This window comes from Myotis myotis, unplaced genomic scaffold (genome assembly GCF_014108235.1).
Source record: "Myotis myotis isolate mMyoMyo1 unplaced genomic scaffold, mMyoMyo1.p scaffold_m19_p_11, whole genome shotgun sequence".
NCBI lineage: Eukaryota > Metazoa > Chordata > Mammalia > Chiroptera > Vespertilionidae > Myotis > Myotis myotis.
The window spans coordinates 67,131,788-67,155,350 of NW_023416315.1; the positions used below are offsets into that span (position 1 = coordinate 67,131,788).

At 37.5% G+C, this 23,563-nt stretch overlaps 1 protein-coding gene across 4 annotated transcripts in view; it reads left to right on the forward strand.

The window, feature by feature from the left end:
- WASL (WASP like actin nucleation promoting factor) overlaps nucleotides 1-23,563 on the forward strand; it is an 84,746-nt gene that overhangs the window by 52,564 nt on the left and 8,619 nt on the right. For 2 of the 4 annotated variants that reach the window (XM_036328804.1, XM_036328802.1), the window contains exons 6-10: nucleotides 4,419-4,587; nucleotides 5,642-5,684; nucleotides 7,041-7,194; nucleotides 9,035-9,052; nucleotides 13,853-14,373. In XM_036328804.1, the coding sequence (XP_036184697.1) occupies nucleotides 4,419-4,587; nucleotides 5,642-5,684; nucleotides 7,041-7,194; nucleotides 9,035-9,052; nucleotides 13,853-14,373 (905 nt within the window). The remainder of the gene's footprint in view (nucleotides 1-4,418; nucleotides 4,588-5,641; nucleotides 5,685-7,040; nucleotides 7,195-9,034; nucleotides 9,053-13,852; nucleotides 14,374-23,563) is intronic. The other 2 variants (XM_036328805.1, XM_036328803.1) reach the window with 1 other exon arrangement.

Sequence of the window (23,563 nt, forward strand, 5' to 3'; positions counted from 1 at the left end):
AATGAATAAAACTAAAAAAAAAAAAAAAGACCGTACCCTTTTATGTAATGATGTTTACTTTGAATTTATATTAGTTCACACAAACACTCCATCCATGCTTTTGTTCCTGCCCTCTGGTCCAGTTTAAGAACCCATTGTGGCCCTCGAGTCAAAAAGTTTGCCCACCCCTGGGCTATGCCAGTTTACATTCGCACCAGCAGTGAATGAGGGTTCCTTTTTCTCTATAACCTCTCAAACACTTGCTTATCAAACAAACAATTTGGAAAGTTATGTGTGTATTACATATTATTTGTCTTATTGATAGTAGCTATTCTAACAGGTGTGAGATAGTATCTCATTGTAGTTTCTCTCATAGATGGTGAAGTTGAGCACATATCATATATCTATTGGTCTTTTGTATGTCTTCTTGGGAGAAGTGTACCTCAAAGGCAAGGGAAGTAACGGCAAAAATAAGTGAATGGAACTATATCAAACTAAAAAGCTTCGAAAGGAGAAGATATTTGAAAACAATTGCTCTCTGATAAGGGGTTAATATCCAAAATATATCAAGAAACTCATGCGACTCAACAACAACAAAACAAACAATCCAGTTAAAAAATGATCAGAAGACTTGAACAGACACTAAATCTTTAATTCTTGATCCAGTTATTTTCAGATTATTCCTTGACAGTGAATTAGCTCTTAACGATCTTATCCATATTGTTCACTAGCTTCCATTTTTTCCAAGAAGAATTTCTTTATTTCTTGCCAACATGAGCAACTTCTATGGAATTTTATATGCAATTATACATAGAACTTTTAGACATTTGTATATTATAATTATATATAAGTGTACTTTGAATAGTGAAGGAAAATAGCTGAGTTTTGGTGATATTAAACATACATATCTTTCCAAATTGTTTAATTGTTCTATGAGGTGGCAGATGACTTTCGTAATTTTATTATAGCTTTAGTTCATCTTTAATAATAGAGAGGAAGAGAGATATAATTTACCCATGTAGGTAAATGTGTTTCTTTAGTTTAATAGACTACTTTTGAGGTTTTTAGCACAATTTAAGAGTTGTAGTCAACCAGTGATCCCACTACTAGGAATATATCCCAAGAAACCAGAAACGCCAATCAGAAAGGATATATGCACCCCTGTGTTCATAGCAGCACAATTCACCATAGCTAAGATTTGGAAACAGCCTAAGTGCCCATCAGCAGATGAGTGGATTAGAAAACTGTGGTACATATACACAATGGAATACTATGCTGCGGTAAAAAAAAAGGAACTCTTGCCTTTTGCAACAGCATGGATGGAACTGGAGAGCATCATGCTAAGTGAAATAAGCCAGTCAGAGAAAGATAAATACCACATGATCTCACTCATTTGCGGATTATAGAGAACAACATAGACTGATGAAAAGGGACAGACCCAAAGACTGAGAAACAGTGATCAGGCTATCAATCCCCAGAAGGAAAGTAGGGGAGGGCGGGGCTAAGGGGAAGAGATCAACTGAAGGACTTGTATACATGTATATAAGCCAAACCAATGGACATGGACAACAGGGGGATGGGAGCAAGAGTGTGCGGGGCGGAGGGGTGGGGAGGTTGGGGGTTAATGGGGGGGATGAGGACACATTTGTAATACCTTAACTAATAATAATAATAATAAAAAAGAGTTGTAGTCAAATTGGCATTTAGTAATACCTTAATATACATTAGCCTACAATTTCTTGGGATTTTTATTTGCTCTTCTATGATTGTGTTCACGTCCCCAAGACTACCTCCACAACTGGTGATTTGCTAGAAGGACTCACAAGACCTAGCATATAGTGGTACTCATGCCAAATATTTATTATAGTGAAAGGAGATATATATCTATATAGATAGATGATAGATAGATAGATAGATAGATAGATAGATAGATAGATAGATAGATGATAGATACAGCTAAGTGACTGACTGTACGTCTGTTCAACTGTCCAACCGACTGACTGGCAAGCACATATGACATGCACTGGCAATTTAAAAATAAACATTGACTTGTGCATGCATGATACATATAAAGCTCTCGCTGGGGCCAATCACACGTGACGCCAGAATGTATCTGAAGACCAACTATTGGCATAATGTACCTCTGAAGCTGAAAGAAAGCGTGTTATCGACAGAATATGTCTGAAGACCAACTGTTTTGACATGTAATTTTTTGCAGTAATGTAATTACCGCATGAATTTTTCTTCTAATTTATTTCTTTTCATTGTACACAAATCTGTGCACCGGGCCACTAGTGTGTGTGTGTGCGCGCGCACGCACCTAAGCGACCATTAGGACAGAACAACCAGACGACCAGCCAGTAGCTGTGAAGTGCACTGACCCATACCTTACTGCTGGGGCCCTAACAGCCCCAAATCTGATTCACCCGCACCCCAGACCCAGACAGGAGGGAGAAGGGAGCCCTGGTTAGCTTGGCTGGTTAGTCGTTGGTTAGCTTGCTGCTGGAGCCAACCTCCTGCAGTCCCTCCCCCTGGCTGGCCGCCCACCTCTCCCCCCCCCCCCCCATCAGCCCTAATCGCCAGCCAGGCCGAGGAACCCCACCCGTGCACAAATTCGTGCACCTGGCCTCTAGTATATAATAAAATCAACAATGGGAAAGACACAGGGTTAACTCTGGGGGAAAACCACACAAGAGTATTTTCCCATTGGAGTCACAGGGACGCGTTTAATTTCTCCAGTAATGAATTGTCCCGGCACATGTGAAATGTCTAAAGAAGCGGCTCCTGGGAGCCTCAGATTATCGTTTAAAGCCCAGGGTTTCTTGGTGGCTAGTCACATAGATTGCTAATCATATAGTACCTACCAGGGTTCTAAACTCCCAGAAGGAAAGCAGCTGTTTAGCATAACCCACATTGTTGCCACAAACAGTTTAGAAATAGCCAGTCTTATCAGGGAATAATGAGAACCCTCCTGAAGTCCGAGACCCCAGATAACCAACTAAAGGCCAACCTTGCAAGCAGGCCTTTCAAAGGATAGTGTCAGACCTGTTGGGTTTACTGTTTTTCTGCACAATGGTGATTGTATTTTATACAACATTTTTTAAATTATCATTGATATGATCATCTCAGAGGAATTTGGTCTGTTAGGAGATTTTGTTGAAGACTCATGTATTATTTGGAAACAGCCCAAGTGTCCATCAGTAGATGAATGGATAAAAAAGCTGTGGTACATATTTACATAATGGAATACTACTCACCTGTAAAAAGAAGAAAATCTTACCCTTTCTGACAGCATAGTCGACCTGGAGAGCATTATGCTAAGTGAAATAAGCCAGTCAGAGAAAGACAAGTACCATATGTGGACTCTAATGAACAAAGTGAATTAAGCGACAGGCCGAGGGGAGTTTGGGGGGAATGGAGGGGTTGGAAGGAAAAAAAGGAATTTATGGACTCCGGCAACTGGTGATTGCCAGGGAAGCAGGAGTGGAGGAGTGTATGGGGGGGATAAATCGTAGTGGAAGGAGACTTGACTTGGGGTAGTGAGCACTACAATAAATTGTACAGATGATGTGTTGTCAATTTGTGCACCTGAAACCTGTAAAGTGGGACTTGTAAGGAACATGTGTTACTCTTCTAGTAACTTTATAAGAAAATTTTATGTTGAATACATTTTGTTCAGACTCTTACACTTTTAAGACCAGTAATATTTTATGAATCATAACACAGGTTTTGTGCTACATTTAGTGCAACTCCTAAAGATGCTATTAACAATATTTAATAGGTGCCTAAGATAGTTTTACAGTTGGTTATTGCAGAAAATGAGAGTTTTGAGAATTTTCTTTGATATTGTTTTTGAGCTCTATACTTATGATAGTCAAATTCTCTATATACTGATGGGGAAAATATTACTGGACTTAATTATGGAGGTTTTGGAAAAAAGCAGCAGTAATTACAGTACTTTTTTCCTCAAACTAGTAAAATTGAAACAAAGAGGTAAGACTAGATTTCTTTATTAGATTTAAAAGTAAAATAGGTGGCTATCTTACTTTTTTTTTTTTTTTACTATTCTTGGTATGTGATATATACCACTCTATCAGTGACTAATGTGTTGGATGTGAGGCAATTACAGTGAAAATTTAAGGGACTACTAGACCAATTATATTTAAATTCTTATTGAAAATTTATATTCTTCATGAGATTTAATGTTATGAAGTTTGCTTTGAAATTATGTATGTTTAAGAATTTATTATATAGTCTTTTCAAAATTTAGGCAGTACTTTTTTCATTATTTATAAAAATTAGCCTGCAGTTTTAAAATGTAAAAAATTTATAATATTGAAGTGGTCCTACTTCAGAAAAAGACATTTAAATTATATATTATGATTATAACAATTATGTTAAATTATATTCTTTTAATGTTATTTAAACTTTATTTTCAGGTCCTAATCTACCTATGGCAACAGTTGACATTAAAAATCCAGAAATCACAACCAATAGATTTTATGGTCCACAAGTCAGCAACATCTCCCATACCAAAGAAAAGAAAAAAGGAAAAGCTAAAAAGAAGAGATTAACCAAGGCAGATATTGGAACACCAAGCAATTTCCAGTAAGACAGTTCTTTTGTTGCTTTTATCTTTATTTTTTATTTAGTCATTATGACTCTAGGTTTTTAACTTGTTATAAAATTTTCTTTTGATAGAACCCTTACATTTATCACTTGCATACCTTTTAGTTACAGATTTTGCTGTAGTTTTCTGTTTGTTTGTTTGTTTTTTAAGCTGACTTTCTGTGAATCTTATAGTTTATTTTACCTTTTCATTCATTAGAAAAAAAATTAGGTAAAGTTTCTTTAATTGTTGGACATAAAGATGATTTCTCACTTTTCTCTATAAAAAGTGGTATTTGGCAATTTCTTAGAGGCATTGTCCTAATCTATTTGCGGTGCAATAACAGAATACCATAGACTGGGTGGCTTATAAACAACAGAAATTTATTTCTTACAGTTTTGGTGACTGGAAAGTTCAAGATAAGGCACAGGCAACATTTGGTGTCTGGTGACATCCCACTTCCTGGTTCATAGATAGCTGTTTTCTTGTTGTGCCCTCACATGTTAGGAAAGGGTAAAGGAGCTCTCTGGGGCCTCTTTTTTACGGGCACTAATCCCATTCATGACTTAATCACTTCCTAAAATTCTCACTTCTAGATACTATCACACTGGGGATTGGATTTTAACATCTATGAATTTTCAGGAGGCACAAATAGTCTGTAGCAGGCATTATTTTATTAGCTCATTACAAAATTCCTTTCCTCTCATGTATATAAATAAAAGCCTAAGCAACCGGTCGCTATGACATGCACTGACCACCAGGGGACAAATGCTCAACACACAGGATCAGGCTCCCTCCTGTCTGGATCAGGCCTGCGAGGATCGGGCTCCCTCCTGTCTGGGTCGGGTCTTTGGGGAATGGGCCGAAACCAGCTATTCGACATCCTCCAAGGGGTCCTGGATTGCAAGAGGATGCAGGCAGGCCTCTAGTATAATTTCGTTATATCTATGAGAACTATTAGTTAAGGCCAATAATTCAGTGGGTAGATTGGATTTCATATATATCTTGGTGTTAATGCCCTTTGTGTGTTTTTTCCCCTATCTTCTACTTTAGGCACATTGGACATGTTGGTTGGGATCCAAATACTGGCTTTGATGTAAGTGTCTTTTCAAGCCATAAACATTACTCTAACTATGTGGGAATATTATGGCCTATATTTGGATTTTTGTTTTTATTATTTATTTTTGTGAATTTTAGTGTTTATTTGAATGTGCTGTGTTTATGTACATATCACTAGGTTTGAAACCATAGTATTGTTCTGTAATTCATGGCTAAGTCTCTAAAGAGAAAATTTTTGTATACCTTGACTTTATTTTACTGTATAAGTAAAATCCTTGTGTTTTGAAAGCAAAGGGAAGAAAATTATTTCTGCTCAATAATTATTTCAGGGAAATAAATATATGCCAAATTATTGGAAAGTACTGTAATCAAATTCTGAATATTCAGTTGTTGAATGATATAGGTCTTTTCATTCTATTATTTTTGGCAATTTCATCATTCATTAATTTGTAGCACTGTGAGCAAGATAGGTGAAACTTCAGGCAAAAAAAAAAGGTGTTTAATATTTTATCTCTACTTTGGTTATCTAAGTAATAGGTATTTCACATTTGACAGTCAGGATTTGTAAAAATTAATTTGAAAAATATTTCTGATTGAGGTTAAAAATCCTTTTGGTTGTTTTGTTAAAGCTACAATGTTAACTCCATAAGTGTTGAGTGCCTTTTGTGTTGGACACTGTACAGTGTGCTTGGGGTTCTCAAATTTGCAAGTTGATTTGTATTTTTTTTTGTGGTTATAACTAAATCTTATTTAGGATAATGTAGTATAGGTGAGCATTAAATATGTCTGAATCATGAATGGGAAAATATAAAGATATAGTCTGTCTCTGGCCTCAGAAATTTTATAGTTTAGTGTGGAAACAGGTATGTAAACAGGTATTCAGTCATAATTATTATTGTGGAAACACAATGCTAGTTCCACTGAAACTAGTATGATGCTAATTTATCTATAATACAAAACTATTAATTTAAAAAATCTAATTGACATTCCCTATTTTTGAAGGCAAGGAATAAAAGAGATGGAGATAAAATATAAAGTCAATTCTTTTAAAAATATATATATATTTATTGATTTCAAAAAGGAAGGCAGAGAGAGAAAGAAATAGAAACATCATTGATCTGCTGCCTCCTCCACGCCCTCTACTGGAGATGGAGCCTGTGACCTCCTGGTTCATAGGTCAGTGCTCAACCACTGAGCCACACCAGACAGGCTAAAATCAATTCTTTTTGTATTATTTTTTTAATAAGAAAGTTTATGTAGCATATAAACAATATAACCATATTAAAAGTTTATGAACTTAAAATAATTTCATAAATAGTACAGATGAGAATTAAATATTATGCTTGTTTTTAAAAATTGGGAGAGATTTTATTAGTTATTTTATCTGTTATAGCTGAATAATTTGGATCCAGAATTGAAGAATCTTTTTGATATGTGTGGAATCTCAGAGGCACAACTTAAAGACAGAGAAACATCAAAAGTCATATATGACTTTATTGAAAAAACAGGAGGTGTTGAAGCTGTTAAAAATGAACTACGAAGGCAAGGTAACTTTTATTTCTATTTAGGAATCCTGGTCTATTTGTTCTTTTGAATCTTTAGGTTAATTTCTTGAAAGACAACTACACACATTAATGTGAACCTTCCTTAAGCAAATATTTGAGTTTATTCATAACTAGTTTGGCCCAGTGTACTATGTTTTACATTATTTTGGTATAACAAAAAAGCTTGACAAAGGTTTGCTTATTATAAAGATGTCTTATATTAAATTATGAAAATTCATACAGAATCTTCTGGCTATTCTATTTTAGAATAAAAATGTATGATTACCTAATATTTTACTTAATCTTAGAAGCCGTTAAAATTGTTTTTATTACAATACAGAACTATTAATTTAAATACAATCACTACCTAATCAATAAATTGTAAGGATATTCAGGATATAAATAACAAAAATATCTCTATTTATTTTTAAATACAAACTTTTTTCTTAAAAGGTATAAAATTTGTCTTTTGATACCTGAATGCACAAATAATTTGCAACCTTTCAAGATCAAAGCGCCTTGTATTTTAGTTGTATCTTAATAATTATCACAATAAAATGCAAAGACAGTAACTCTGAATTTTCCAGTATGGCAATCATTTCTTTGCTACCTTACTTATTTGGTGCTGCTTTTCTTCTTTGTTTTTGCATACTCATAATAAAGTTTAGCAATGTGAAAGCTCTAGTTAATCAAATTATTCTTCTGAAGAATTTACCTGTCATTTTAACTTAGGTGTTTGACTTACGTGAATTTTTAACCAGTGATGTTCATTTAATCTTTCTTTCATTCATTCATTCATTCATTCATTCATTCATTCATTCATTCATATATTCAGTAAATATACACCACCACTAGTCTCAGGATACTAAAATATAAAGATACAGTCTGTCTCTGGCCTCAGAAATTTTATAGTCTAGTGTGGAAACAGATATGTAAACAGGTATTCAGTCATAATGACTATTGTGGAAACACAATGCTAGTTTCACTGAAACTAGTATGATGCTAATTTATCTTACTTTGTTAAATAATTACATTTCCAGTTTCTGTAGAGTTTTAATAAAACATTGTGAGCCACTGTACCATTGTTATAAATGCTCCCAGAGTAAGTCAGGGTTACTGTCAGTGTACAGATGATGGGAAGTCTTGAGGACCCTTGTGTGTTCCTTGACTCTTTTTGTTCACTGTTACCACAGACCCTCACCTTATACCACCAAATGGTTCTCAGGGTCTCTGAGCTCTCTGAATTTATAAGTATAAAGTATTGTTGACATTTATTAGACCACCCGTACTACAACCCTTTCACCTGAATTCCTGTAACTAAGAGTTTACTATATTAACTTGATTGGGTTTGTTTGTGTTTTTAAACTTTATTACTGCTTGTAATTTTAGCTGATTTTAAAACATTAAAATAAGCAAGGCTTTCCGTCAATTAAATGACCTAAAACAAACAAAAAAAGACACAGGTATTAAAAAAAAAAACAAAACTGTTGGGAACAGAGTTATTTATTATCATACTCAAGAACCTAATTTCTAGTGTAGAACCCACCAAACAGTGGTTTTTATAGAAGATAAATTTTTTTAAAGGAAGAATAAATTGATATTTATTTTTATTAAGGAGATATTTTCTAAGCTGAGCAAATAATTTTAGAAGTATGAAAAAATTAGGGAAAAGTTTGAGTTTTTCTGTAAAAATCTATTGAATCAAATGTCTTAAAACTTAATTTTGTAAAATTATTTAATCAGGATTATAAAAAGTACTAGACTTGTGATTTCCAGTGTATCTTTCTTTGTGTTTATGTGCAATTGTCTGAAATCCATTAACTCGTAATAATCTTCTCTGTAGGTCCCCCACAATGGAGTGGTATGTATGTGGGATGTTATTTGACCCAGTGCACTAAATTATGCATGCTGTGGTGTGTTTATTTTCAGAGAAGCTAGAGTTCATTTACCTTGCCATCAAATCTAACATCCAGTGAGGTCTTTTGCCCTCTACTCAAACCAATGTTTTGGGCATATAGATGTTTAAAGTAAAAAGAAAATTTATTTCTATATGAGTCAGAGCTCATATTTTGTCCACAATTTAGATAACTTTATTGAAATTCTGTGGATTTTTTTTTTTAATCCCGTTCCCACAGCACCACTGTTGTTTTGATTACTTACTAGAGGTCTGATGCATGAAATTCATGCAAGGGGCTCAGCCCTCACAGCCCCAGCTTCGTCCAGAAGGTTGTCTGGACTGTCATTCTGCTGTTCGGTCTAATTAGCAAATTAGCTCTTTATTATATAGGATTATACTTACTTTTAGTCATTGCTTTTTATACTTGGCATTATTTAATATCCTATGTCAAGCATACTTACATTTTTACATTTGTGGCAAGGAGGGAGGACTAAACATAAACTCACACTTAGTTTTGTAATTGCCTACTCAGAGTTGTCAGTATTCTCATAAGTTTTAATTTGTGGTTAATAACATTTTTCTGAGTATATGAGAACAGTTCTTTAATGTTTTCCTGAGTTCTATAATACTGCATTTAAGTATTATAAATATCTAGAGAATTATCTACTAATTACTCTTAATATGAATATTTTTCTGAAACAAAGTATATTGACCTTCCTTAATAATGTACCATCAAGATAAGGTTTTTTTCTGTAAATATTAAAATTTTTTTCATTTTAACTAAGCTTTGATAATAATAGTTTTCATTTGATCTAAGAAAGTTGTCATTCTCAGTCCAGTGTTTGTGATGACTCTTAGAGTTTTAGAAATTTGTAGGCCATCAGACTTTCTCATAGTGTTGTTGTGTGGTATCTGCTTAGCAGACATTTTTGTGCATATAAACCTAACTAACATTGGGCCAAGAATCAAATGTGAATTTAATTATTTAACTCACATTTTTACCTTGGCATGTGGCATGTTGTTTTCCTCACAAAAATATGCAGATTCCCATTATTTTCAAGTTAATAGAAATGCTGACCTTGTGCTATACCCAAAACTGGATGCAGCTGACCTTTTTTCACATAAATTAATAAGGCTTCTTCCCTGAGCAATGATTTAGTGTCTATTTGAATGGGTATTAGCTGGATCTCAAATTATTATAATAAATGTACTTACTACAAGTTCTCTTTACTGAAGAAATTTATCATTTTACATATAAAAGATTATGGATGGAAATTCCTCAGTGAAACTATGAGAAATGGTTGACTAATACCTTGTATGGTAGAATAGAGTGGGTCCTTCTTGATTAATAAACAACTAAAACATAAAAGTGCCAGTCTAGACAAATATCATTAGTATCCTATCTAATAATAGACAAACATGGCAATTGACCATACCTTCGCTACGCCTCCCTTTGGCTAATCAGCAAGATATGCAAATTAACCCAACCAAGATGGCGGCTGGAAGCCACGCAGCTGAAGCAAGCAGGAGGCTTGCTTGCTCCAGTGATGGAGGAGGCCAAGGTTCCCCGCATGCCGTGGCCCAGCTCTGAGCTCTGAAAGCAGCAAAGTTTCAATTATAGAAGCTAAACAAACCCAGGATACCTACTTTCAGCAGGCCGAGGCCTCAGAGCTGGAGCAAGCAGGAGCCCGGCTCTCAGCTCCAGTGACAGCAACAAAGTTTCAATTATAGAAGGTAAATAAATCCCAGAATAAAAAAGAAAAAAAGGAGAGGCTGGGAGCTTCAGTTGCCAGCCAGCCTGAAAACGGCCCTCAGTCCCTCACCCAGGCTGGCCAGGCACCCCAGTGGGACCCCCACACTGATCTGGGACACCCTTCAGGGCAAACCAGCCGGTCCCACCCGTTCACCAGGCCTCTATCCTATATAGTAAAAGGGTAATATGCAAACTGACTCTAACAGCAGAAAGACTGGGAATGACTTGTCACTATGACACACACTGACCACCAGGGGGCAGACGCTCAATGCAGGAGCTGCCCTCTGGTGGACCTCTGCTCAGCCACAAGCCAGGCTGATGGCTGCCAGTACAGCGGTGGTGGTGGGAGCCTCTTCTGCCTCCTCAGCAGCGCTAAGGATGTCTGACTGCAGCTTAGGTCCACTCCCTGCTGGCAAGTGGACATCCCCTGAGGGCTGCCAGGCTGCCAGAGGGATGTCTGATTGCCAGCTTAGGCCCAATCCCCCGGGGAGCAGGCCTAAGCCAGCAGGTGGTCATCCCCCGAGGGGTCCCAGACTGCGAGAGGGTACAGGCCGGGCTGAGGAACCTCCTCCTCCCGCTCCCCGCGCACCCCCCCCCCGCAGTGCACAAATTTTGTGCACTGGGCCTCTAGTTTGAAATAAAAATCTTAAATTGGTTAAAATGAAATCTTTGTATCTGCTTGAATGATTATATGTATTGGCTTATTCAGGGAGTATACATAATACATACATACCATGTATCCTATTGGTTTCGCCCTTTTATACAAAATATGTTAGGTCTCCTTGCTTTGGATCTGGTCAGAAAATTGGGCATATCTTAGCTCTGCAGCCCTTATGCCTTGAGTGCAAATCATAGGAGCCTACATCTGTGATGGCCTACATCTAAGTAGGATAACACTCCTATTTTCAGCTGTATATTATTTTTAGTTATAAAAGTTTGTATGCCAGGTGACAATACCCTTGTGTATATTGGCCTTTCTGCATATTTGATTGAATGTTTATGATTATATTTGATAGCATATTTTTATAGCTTATTTCCCATGAATGTTCCAAATTAAACTGGAAGATGCCATTTCATTTCCTTTGAAGTGAGTCTTTTTTCTCTTTGGTACCTTTGCATTATTGTTATCTGTAATTAAGGTAGGTAATTGTATTCTTGTAAATCAAGCATGTCAAACTAAAAGGCTAACACGAGACAAATAAGATTTAAGTTTATGTGGGCCGCAAAAAAAACAAAAGTTTCAATTTTCATAGAAACGTAAGTTTATTTCGATAGAGACATGCTGAATACAAAGGGCTTAAGTAAATGAGTAATCATTAAGATAAAATAATAGAACGTTTTAATAAAAATTAATATTTTTCTTGAACATTAACAGACACTGAATAACTGCACAAATTAAATAAGCATAACGCAAATAAACCTATTTTTCTTGTTCTCCAAAAGCGAAATATTTCCTGTTGTGCACACCAAAAAAGTCAGTATGAGACTAATGACATGGCAATTGCCTGCTAAAATATTCGCTGCTGGTATTAGTGGAGAGAAATGGTGCACCTGCACGTAAGGCATGTAAGGGAAATGAATGCAACACGATTATAGTAATCAGTCATTAGCAAACGTTGTAGTTCGTTATTAATAATTATGTATAACAGGATATTGTAAAAATTAACTTACAAAATTGTTATTAAAACGTTTCTTACATACCATTATATTGGCTGGGCTGCAAAAATATTAGTTGTGGGCCGTGGACCGCAAGTTTGACATGCTTGGTTTAAATTATAGAAGTATCCAGCAATTATATATTAGAATTTGTATCAATAAATATAAATAGCTATTATGAATTCTAGGATTTCTCTACTCCTAAAAATAGTTAATTTTTGTATTAACTTTTAAAAGTGAGTGGAGAAAAAATATTCATTATTATATAAATATGTGTATACTGTTGGTAAAATCATATCTCTAGAGATGTCATAAATTTATACTTTGAATTGATTTATCTATTATATTTTATATTTTTACTTCATATAATAAGAGTAAAAATATTACTACCAGAATAATGTTAATATTTTATTAATAGCTTTTATTTTGTATCATGTAGAAATTTTCAAGTTAATTTGTCAATAGTTCTTGTCTCCTGAATAAGTAATTGAACATTTCAGCCGAGCAGCCAACCTCCGTAAGGCCATCACTGGAATCACTGACCATCTTTTAGAAAATACAGGACATTATATATGTTTTATATTATTATAGTATATTCGGTTATTCATTATTTTATATTATATACTATCTATTTATGTATTGTTATGTAGTCTTTATATGGGGTGTCCCAAAGAAATGTATGCACACACTGAATAATTATAAAGGCAGTGTTTATTAAAATACATTTTGCTTTCAAAATTGAGCTATCAGCTATTAAAAAGTGTATATACATTTTGGGGGACCCAAAGTAGAAAATATAGGACATAAGTGCAATTGTAAGTTAGATAGCAAAGGTTTACATTTTAAAAGAAAAAGCGTTATATTTGGCTTCAGCTCAGATTACTCTGAATGAATTCTACTGTTAGGCTACATCAACTATATAATTCTGAGTGTGAATTGATTTTATAAAACAACTAAGTATGTACTTGATTCTTTAGAGAGAGAAAGTATCCATTAATTTTTATTAAAATGCAAAATAATACTATTGACAAATATTTAATTCTGTTGTTTATTTTGTTACTTTATTTTTAAAAATGTTTATTGTCTTTCAGAAGTGGTACTGGTTCCTAAAAACTACATTTTACTGTTTTAGCTAATATTTTTTTAAGAAACAACAGGAAGGTGATCTTTAAGTTGAATATTCCTAAATAGAATTGTAAGATACCATCTGTGGTCAGATACCTTTATAAAATAAAAAACAAAGATGAGTGCTTTTTTTATCTTACATAATTTTTTAAATATATATTAAAATAAGTGACTTTCTCACTGACGTTTATGGGGGGAAAACATGATTTCTTTTTTTGTTTTTATTTCAGCACCACCACCTCCTCCACCATCAAGGGGAGGGCCTCCTCCACCTCCTCCCCCTCCACATAGCTCAGGCCCTCCTCCCCCTCCTGCCAGAGGAAGAGGCGCTCCTCCTCCACCACCTTCAAGAGCTCCCACAGCTGCACCTCCACCACCACCTCCATCCAGGCCAGGTGTAGGAGTCCCTCCACCGCCGCCAAATAGGATGTATCCTCCGCCACCTCCAGCCCTTCCCTCCTCAGCACCTTCAGGGCCTCCGCCACCTCCTCCACCTCTGTCTGTGGCAGGGTCAGCAGCACCGCCCCCACCGCCTCCACCGCCGCCACCACCCGGGCCACCACCTCCCCCTGGCCTCCCTTCTGATGGTGACCATCAAATTCCAAATCCTTCAGGAAACAAAGCAGCTCTTTTAGATCAAATCAGAGAGGGTGCTCAGCTAAAAAAAGTGGAACAGAACAGTCGACCGGTGTCTTGCTCTGGGAGGGATGCACTTTTAGACCAGATCCGACAGGGTATTCAACTAAAATCTGTAAGTAATCTGTTCTTTTCATATTAGACTGTCTATCATTATGGATTTTTAAAGTAATTTGTAAGACATCCTTGAAAAGTATTTTTTAATTTTTTCTCTTGGTATTCATTTTTTAAACTATGAATTTCTGATATTTTTATATACCATAAAATGCATAAATTATACCTATATTTCTGTAACTGGTACTTCTGTATCTAAATATCACCCCAGAAAGTTCTCTCATGTCTCTTCCCAGTTAGTCTTCCTCCTCAAATGAATCACTGTTTTGGTATCTGTCACCAATGATGAGTTTTTCCTATTCTTGAACTTCATAAAAATGGAAATTTACAGTATGTTTACAGTTCATTTTTTTAGACTTTACTTTTAAATAAAAGGTACTTTAGAGAAAAGTCTTTACTAAAGTATGGAGAAATAAAATAGCCCTACTTGAAATCAATTTTGATTTACCTAGGTAAATTCAAATCACTAACTTTGTGAAAACAAAAGCATACTAAAGTTTCTGTATCTATAAATTTAGTTGAGTATTGAATCAGACTCCACAGAAAATTGAAAGAGTTCTAATAGACTTTTCTGACATGATAGCAGATAATTTTGAATTCTCTGAATTGAATGAGGTGATCATTTTATTTTCTAGAGCAGAGATTTGGCAAATTTTTCCTTTAAAGGACCAGATAGTAAATATTTTAGGCTTGTAGGCCATACGGTCTCTGTCACGACTACTCAGCTCTGCTATTGAACCACAAAAGGGGCAGCCAGACACATATACTTCAAAAACAGCCACCAACAGTACATAAATGAGAAGGCATGATTGTGTTCTGTAAAACTCATGGACACTGAAAGTTGACTTTCATATCATTTCATATCATTTCAATGTCAAATATTCTTTTGATTTTCTTTCAACCATTTAAAAATGTAAATGTTCTTAGCTTTAAAATTATACAAAAACAGAAGACAGGCTAGATTTGGCTCATGGACAATAGCTTGCTGACCTCTGCCTATATTCGGAACTTCCTTCTGGGTCTATACGTGTAATCTCTCGGGCTGGTAATTGATGTAGAATTTTCTATGCAGTAAGTGGCGATGAAAGAAGATTTTAACTGAAGATTATTTTGGAATATAGAAAATTATGGTAACTTTCTCAAAAGAGAATGATGCATAGAGAACATACTGATTGAATGAAACATTAGCATATCACAGATTTAAGAAACTTCTGATTTCTCAAATATATCTGGGTCTTCTGTTGCTGATACTTATATCAGCTTGTGAGCAACCATCTCTGCTCCCTCTTCCCATTTAGTTCAAACTAAAGGTTCCTCAGGAGCAATTTAAGAACTTTGAATAGTTGTTAGTGGGGAGAATTAGTGTCAAAATGACCACAGCCCAGGTGCATAGCAGGTTTTATGTAATAGAGTTGTTTAGTTTCTGATTTTACCTTGTAACCTATGCTAGTTCCTGGGTGGCTCTCACTCCCATCTCCTACTCCTAACCTTTTATTTCCTCTCATCTTTAAAACCAGCTTTTGTTTTTTTCACTCATTTAGTGAAAGTAAGGTGTTGATTTTTATGTACAATTGTGTCCTCTTCTTAATTTAACAGCTGGTGAGTTATATTTCCTAATTTCTTCCCCCATCTACTTTTTCTATCACCACCACCAAAAAAACCCCACAACCCTATAAATTGTTCTTCTCTAAACTTCTTTTTAGAAAGACATGTTTTTTTTTCTAAATGTAGAATAGTAGGCTATTTTTATACTAAATGATCACTTTCCTTTTGAATGTATTTGGAGCATTTTCTCTTTTAAAAAATTTATTGATTGATTTTTAGAGACAGAGAAGAAGGGAGCAAAAGAAACATTGATTTGTTATCCCACCTATTTATGCATTCATTGGTTGCTTCTTGTATGTGCCCTGACCAGAGATCAAACCCACAACCTTTATGTACTGAAACGATGCTCTAACCAACTGAGCTACTAGGAAAGGCAGGAGTATTTTTGTGATGTGCATAATCAGTGAATTATTGGCATGTTATACATGTGATTTGAGTCCATAATTTTACTTCATTTAAAAAAAAATAACCAATCTGGCTATGTTTCTTTAAATATTCTATATAAATCATCAATTTGGTATGTGAATATGATTAATATAAAACCACAGATTTAATTAAAATGTTGGCAGGAAGTGTATAGGTATTTATTTACATACATTTTGAATTCTGTGTTCATAGTACCTCAGAGAGCATCATGTCCAAGAAAGTGCTTTAAAAACAGTGTTTGCCGAGACCGGTTTGGCTCAGTGGATAGAGCGTCGGCCTGCGGGCTGGGGGGTCCCAGGTTCGGTTCCGGTCAAGGGCATGTACCTGGGTTGTGGGCACATCCCCAGTGGGAGATGTGCAGGAGGCAGCTGATCGATGTTTCTCTCCCATCGATGTTTCTAACTATCTCTCTCCCTTCCTCTCTGTAAAAAATCAATAAAATATATTTTAAAAAAAAACAGTGTTTATGACAGTGCTGTGCTCCTATACTGTTCTCTGCTTTATGTTATCAAATTGCTCAAAGGAAGTCAGAATGATTTTCCTTGCTACTGTTACGCTTCTTGTAGCACCCTTGTTCTGCAATTCAGAGTTCTGAAACTATTTGTTATTTTTTTCATTTGTGTTTCTTCTGTCCCAGAAATACTTAATATACAGTCTCTGAAAACCTAAATACTAATGAATGAGTCTGTATCTTGTGGGGAACTAGTTTGAATATTTTTTCTTTATTTTTTCCCCCTACACTCTGCCACCTCTACCCACGCCCCTCACCTTGCAATCACCACACTATTGTTTGTGTCCATAAGGTCTTTCTCTTTTTTTCCCTTTTTTTTTGTTTAATCCCTCCCCTTCCCTACAGAGCTGTCAGCCTGATTTCTGTTTATGAGATTGCCTCTGTTTTGCTTGTTAGTTCAGTTTGTTCATTAGATTCTACATACGATTGAAGTCATATGGTACTTGTCTTTCTCTGGCTTATTTCACTTAGCATAAAGTTGTCCAAGTTCACCCATGCTATTGCAATGGGTAAAATTTTTCTTTTTTGGCCAATATTCCATTTGTAAATGTACCAGGGCTGTTACCCAGTCATCTCTTGATGGATACTTAGGCAGCTTCCAGATCTTGGCTGTTGTAGATAACAATGCAGTGAGTATTGGGGTGCATATATTCTTTCAAATTAGTGTTTCAGGTTTCTTCGGATAACTTTCCAGAAGTGGAATCACTGGGTTATAAGCAGGTCCATTTTTAATTTTTGAGGTAACTCCATACTGCTTTCCATAGTGGCTGCACCAATCCCAACAATAGTGCACAGGGATTCAATATATCCTCACTGGTACTTGTTTGTTCATTTATTAAAAGCCATTCTGACTGGTATGAGGTGATATCTCATTGTGATTTTAATTTGCATTTCTCTGATGATTAGTGACGTTGTGTATCTTTTCATATGTCTATTGGCCATTTGTATGTCCTCTTTGGAGAACTGTCTATTCAGGACTTTGCCCATTTTTAATTGGATTGCTTTTTTTATGTTGAGTTTTATAAGTTATTTATAAGATCTACTAGAGGCCTGATGCACAAAGATTCGTGCAAAAATAGGCCTTCCTTCCCCTGGCTGCCGGCGCTGCCTTTGCTCTGGCCCAGCCGCCTTCTGCCTACACGCACTGCCCAGATGCCCGGAGGGACCGGGGTTGGGCGGAATGCCTGTGTCGTCACCATGACGATGACGCAAGGGTCCTGGCCTGGCCACCGCCATCTTTGTTGCGTCAATTTGCATATTATCTCCTTATTGGCTGTGGGCACCACCATCTTTGTTGCAAAGTGATGGTCAATTTGCATATTCTGTCTTTATTAGATAGGATAAGATCTATCAGGAAATATGTTCTCCCATTCAGTGGATTGTCTCTTTATTTTGTTGATGGTTTCCTTTGCTTTGCAAAAACTTTTTAGTTTAATATAGTCCCATTTGTTAATTTTTCCTTTTGTTTCCCATGTCCAAGGAGTTGTATCAGAAAAAATATTGCTACAAGAAATGTCTGAGATTTTTACTATGTTTTGTTCTAGGATTTTTACAGTTTTTAGTCTAACATTTTAAGTCTTTATTCCATTTTGAATTTATTCTTGTGTGTGTTGTAAGAAGGTGGTATAGTTTTCTTTTTTTTTTCTTTTGCACATTTCTGTCCAATTTCCCCAACACCACTTATTGAATAAACATCTTTAAGCCACTGTATATGTTTTTGCCTCCTTTGTCAAATATTGACAGTAAAGGAGTGGGTTTATTTCAGTGCTCTCTATTCTGTTCCATTGATCTACATGTCTGTTTTTATGCCAGTACCATGCAGTTTTTATTGCTGTGGCATTGTAGTATAGTTTGATAATAGGTAGTGTGATTCCTCCAACTTTGTTCTTCTTTTTCATGATAGCTATTGCTAGGTCTTTTGTGGTTTCATATAAATTTTTGGAATATTTCTTCTAGTTTTGTTGAACATGTCATTGGTATCTTGATAGGAATTGTGTTGAATCTATAGATTGCTTTGGGTAGTATGGACATTTTAATGATGTTAATTCTTCTTATCCATGAACATTGTATATCCTTCCATTTATTTGTATCTTCTTCAGTTCTTAATTCAGTGTCTTATAATTTTTCGAGTACAGGTCTTTTATATCCTTGGTTAAAATTATTCCTAGGTATTTTATTTTTTTTGAAGCAATTGTGAATGGAATTGTTATTTTAGTTTCCCTTTCTGATAGTTCATTATTGGTGTATAAAAGTCCAACTGACTTATTTATTTTGTATCCTGCTAGTTTACTGAATTCATTTATCAGTTCTAGTAGGTTTTTGGTGGATATCTTTAGGGTTATCTGTATACAGTATCATGTCATTGGCAAATAGTAAGTTTTACTTCTTCCTTTTTTATTTGGATGCCTTTTATTTCTTCTTCTCTGATTGCTGTGGGTAAGACTTCCAGTACTATCCTATCTAATAAAAGAGAAACATGGTAATTAGCGTACGACCGCTACCCATCCCGTTGGCTAATCAGGGCGATATGCAAATTAACTGCCAGCCAAGAATGCAGCCGGCAGCCAGGCAGCTGGAAAGCGAACATGAGGCTTGCTTGCTTCAGTGACAGAGGACTCCAACGTTCCCCGCCTGCTGCTGCCGGCCTCTGAGCTGCAACTCTAAGCAACTATGTTAAAAATATAGAAGCTAAACAAAACTCCAGAAACCTGCTTTAGTCGCCGGGCTTCAGCCAGCAGAATCACAACATTGTTTCAAATACAGAAGGTAAACAAAGGCCAGATACCTGCTTTCAGCAGCGGAGGCCTAAGAGCTGGAGCCTCAGAGCTAAAGCTGGACCAGAATTTAAAAAAAAAAGGAAAGAAAAAAAAGAGCGGTTGGGAGCTTCAGTCACCCACAAGCCTGAAAACAGCCCTCAGCCCCTCACCCAGACTGGCCAGGCACCCCAGTGGGGACCCCCACCCTGATCCAGGACACCCTTCAGGACAAACCAGCTGGCCCCCACCCATGCACCAGGCCTCAATCCTGTATAGTAAAAGGGTAATATGCCTCCCAGCACCAGGATAAGCGGAGCCATGAGGCCTCATGGCACCGGGATCAGCGTGACAGGGGGCAGCGCCCAAACCCCCTGATCGCCCTGCGGCTGTGTGTGACAGGGGGCGGGGCCACAACCTCCCTATCTGCCCTGCTCTGTGTGTGACAGGGTGCGGCGCCCCAACCCCCCCTACACGGGCCCTGCTTTGTGTGTGACGGGGTAGAGCAGCCATGGGCAAACTACGGCCCTCGGGCCGGATCCGGCCCGTTCGGCAGTTCTATCCGGCCCGCGGAGCCGAAAGAGCTGAGGGTTCTCTTGCTCTCCCCTCCGCTCCTTCACCAGCAGCAGTGTTAACATGTATTAGTTCACACAAACACTCCATCCATGCTTTTGTTCCGGCCCTCCAGTCCAGTTTAAGAACCCGTTGTGGCCCTCGAGTCAAAAAGTTTGCCCACCCCTGGGGTAGAGCCATAACCTCCCCATCAGCCCTGCCCTGAGTGTGAGAGTGGCGGCGCCCCAACCCCCTGATCCGCCCTGCTCTGTGCGTGACAGGGGGGAGCTCCCCAACCCCCTGATCAACCCTGCTCTGTGTGTGACAGGGTACGGAGCCCCAACCCCCCTGATGGGCCCTGCTCTGTGCGGGACAGGGGGCAGCGCCCCAATCCCCTGATTGGCCCTGCTCTGTGCGTGACAGGGGGTGGCGCCGCAACCTCCCCATCGACCCTGCCTTGAGTGTGACAGGGGACGGTGCCCCAACCCCCCAATCGGCCCTACCCTGAGCGTGACTGAGGGTGGCATCGCAACCTCCCGATCCGCCCTGCTCTGTGCATGACAAGGGCGGCGCCCCAACTCCCCAATCAGCCCTGCTCTGAGCCCGACCAGGGGCTGCACCTAGGGATTTGGCCTGCCCTCTGTCACCCGGGAGTGGGCCTAAGCCAGCAGGTCGTTATCTCCCGAGGGGTCCCAGACTGCGAGAGGGCACAGGCCGGGCTGAGGGACCCCCTCTTCTCCCCTCCCACCCTCAGTGCACAAATTTTTGTGCACCGGGCCTCTAGTCTATATATATAAAAGCCTAAGTGACCAGAACGACTGGTTGACTAGTCGCTATGATGCGCACTGACCACCAGGGCAGACACTCAACGCAGGAGCTGCCCCCTAGTGGTCAGTGTGCTCCAACGGCCAGCCAACCTCCTCCTGTCCCTCCCCCTCAGCCGGCAAACCTCCCATGGTCCCTCCCCCTTGCTGGCCTGGCCCTAGCCAGCAGCCAGCAGGCCCCAAGGCCCCGGCTGGCCCAGCCTCAATCGGGACTGGGCGAGGCGGCTCCAATAGGCCCTGATCGCTAGCCAGGCCTAGGGACCCCATCCATGCAATAATTTTATGCACCAGGCCTCTAGTGTTGAATAAGAGTGGTGAAAGCATACATTCCCTGTCTTGTTCCTGATTTCAAGGGGAAACTTGTAGTTTTTGCCCATTTTGTATGATGCTGGCTGTGACTTGGTTTTATATGGCCTTTATTACATTGAGGTATGTTTCCTCTATTCCCACTTAGCTGAGAGTTTTTATCATAAATGTATGCTTGATTTTATCAAATGTTTTTTCTATATCTATTGATATGATTATGTAGTTTTTATCTTCCATTTTGTTTATGTTGTGTATCACGTTTATTGATTTCTGAATATTGTACCAACCTTGCATCCCCAAAATAAATCCCACTTGATCATGGTATAAGGTCTTTTTAATATATTGCTGGGTTTGGTTACTAATATTTGTTGAGGATTTTAGCTTCTGTGTTTATCAGGGATATTGGCTTATAATTTTCTTCTTTTGCAGTGTCTTTATCTGGTTTTCGAATTAGGATAATGCTGGTCTTGTAAAATGAGTTTGGGAATCTTCCCTTCTCTTGAATATTTGGAATAGTTTTAGAAGGCTAAGTGTTAGTTCTTCTCTGAAGATTTGATAAAATTCACCTGTGAAGCCATCCAGGATGTTCAGAGCTTTTGTTTATTGCGAGGTTTTTTTTAATTACTGCTTTGATTTCACTAGTTGTAATCTGTGTATACAGATTTTCTGATTCTTCCTGATTTAGTTTTGAAGATTATATGTTTCTAGGAATTCATCATATTTTCCAGATTGTTCAATTTGTTGGCATATAGTTGTTCATAATATTTCATTACAGTCCTTTGTGTTTCTTTGGTGTCAGTTGTTACCTCTCTTAATTTCTGATTTCTGGTTTCATATCATTATGATCAGAGAGGATGCTTGACATGTTTTCAGTCTTCTGTCAATTAAATTCATTTGATCTAGTGTGTCATTTAAGACCAGCATCTTCTTAATTTATTGTCTTTCTGGAGGACCTATCCATTGATACCAATGGATGTTAAAATCCCCTAATATGACTGTATTACTGTCAGTCTCTCCCTTAATAGCCATCAAGATTTGCTTTATATATTTAGGTGCTCCTTTGTTGGGTACAAAATGTTTACGAGGTTTATATCTTGTTGGATTGCTCCCTTTATCATTATGTAGTGTCCTTCTTTGTCTCTTAAAGTCTATTTTATTAGATAGAAGTATTGCTACCCCAGCTTTTACGTCTTTCCACTTTTAACTATGTTCCTCTGTTTATTTGTTTCTCCTCCTCCCCCCCCCTTCCCCCCGTTTAATAATTTTTGTAATACTGATTTGGTGGTGGTAACTCCTTTGGCTTTTTCTTGTCTGGAAAGCTATTTCTCCTTCAATTTTAAATGATAGCCTTGCTGGGTAAAGTAGCCTTGGTTGTATTTACTTGCTTTTCATTACTTTGAATATTTCATGCCAATCTCTTCTGGCTGGAAATATTTCTGTTGAGAAATCAGCTGACAGTCTTAAGGGAGGGTTCCATATAGGTAACTAACTGCCTTTATCTTGCAACTTTTAAGATTCTTTGTCTTTAACCTTTGCCATTTTAATTATGATCTGTCTTGATGTGGGCCTTTTTTGAGTCCATCTTGTTCAGGACTTTGTACTTCTTGGACTATGTGGCCAGGTTAGATAAGTTTTCTGTCATTATTTCTTCAAGTAGGTTCTCATTTTCTTGCTCTCTTTTCCTTCTGGTACCCGTATTATGTTGTTACACTTCATGCTGTCCCAAGGTCCCTTAAACTTTCCTCATTTTTTTAAATTCTTTTTTTCTATTTGTTGCTCAGATTGGGTCTTTTTTCGACCTTGTTGTCCAATTTGCTGATTCGATCCTCTGCTCCATCCCACCTGCTGTTTATTCCTTCCAATGGATTCTTTATTTCACATATTGCATTCTTAATTTCTGACTTCCTTTTTTATGGTTTCTGTGTCTTTTTTCATACTTTTGAGCGTCCTTATAATTATTGCTTTGAACTGTATATCTGATAAATTGCTTGCCTCCACTTCATTTAGCTCTTCTTCTGGAGTATTCTCTTATTTCATTTGGAGCTTGTGTTTTTTTCTTCCCACTTTGGCTGCGTTTTTGTATTTGTTTCTATGTATTAGGTAACTGCTATGCCTCCCAAGTCTTGGTAGGATGGCCTTATTTAGTAGGTATCTTGTGGGACCCAGCAGCACAGTCTCCCTGATCCCCTGAGGTGATTGATTGCTCTAGAAATG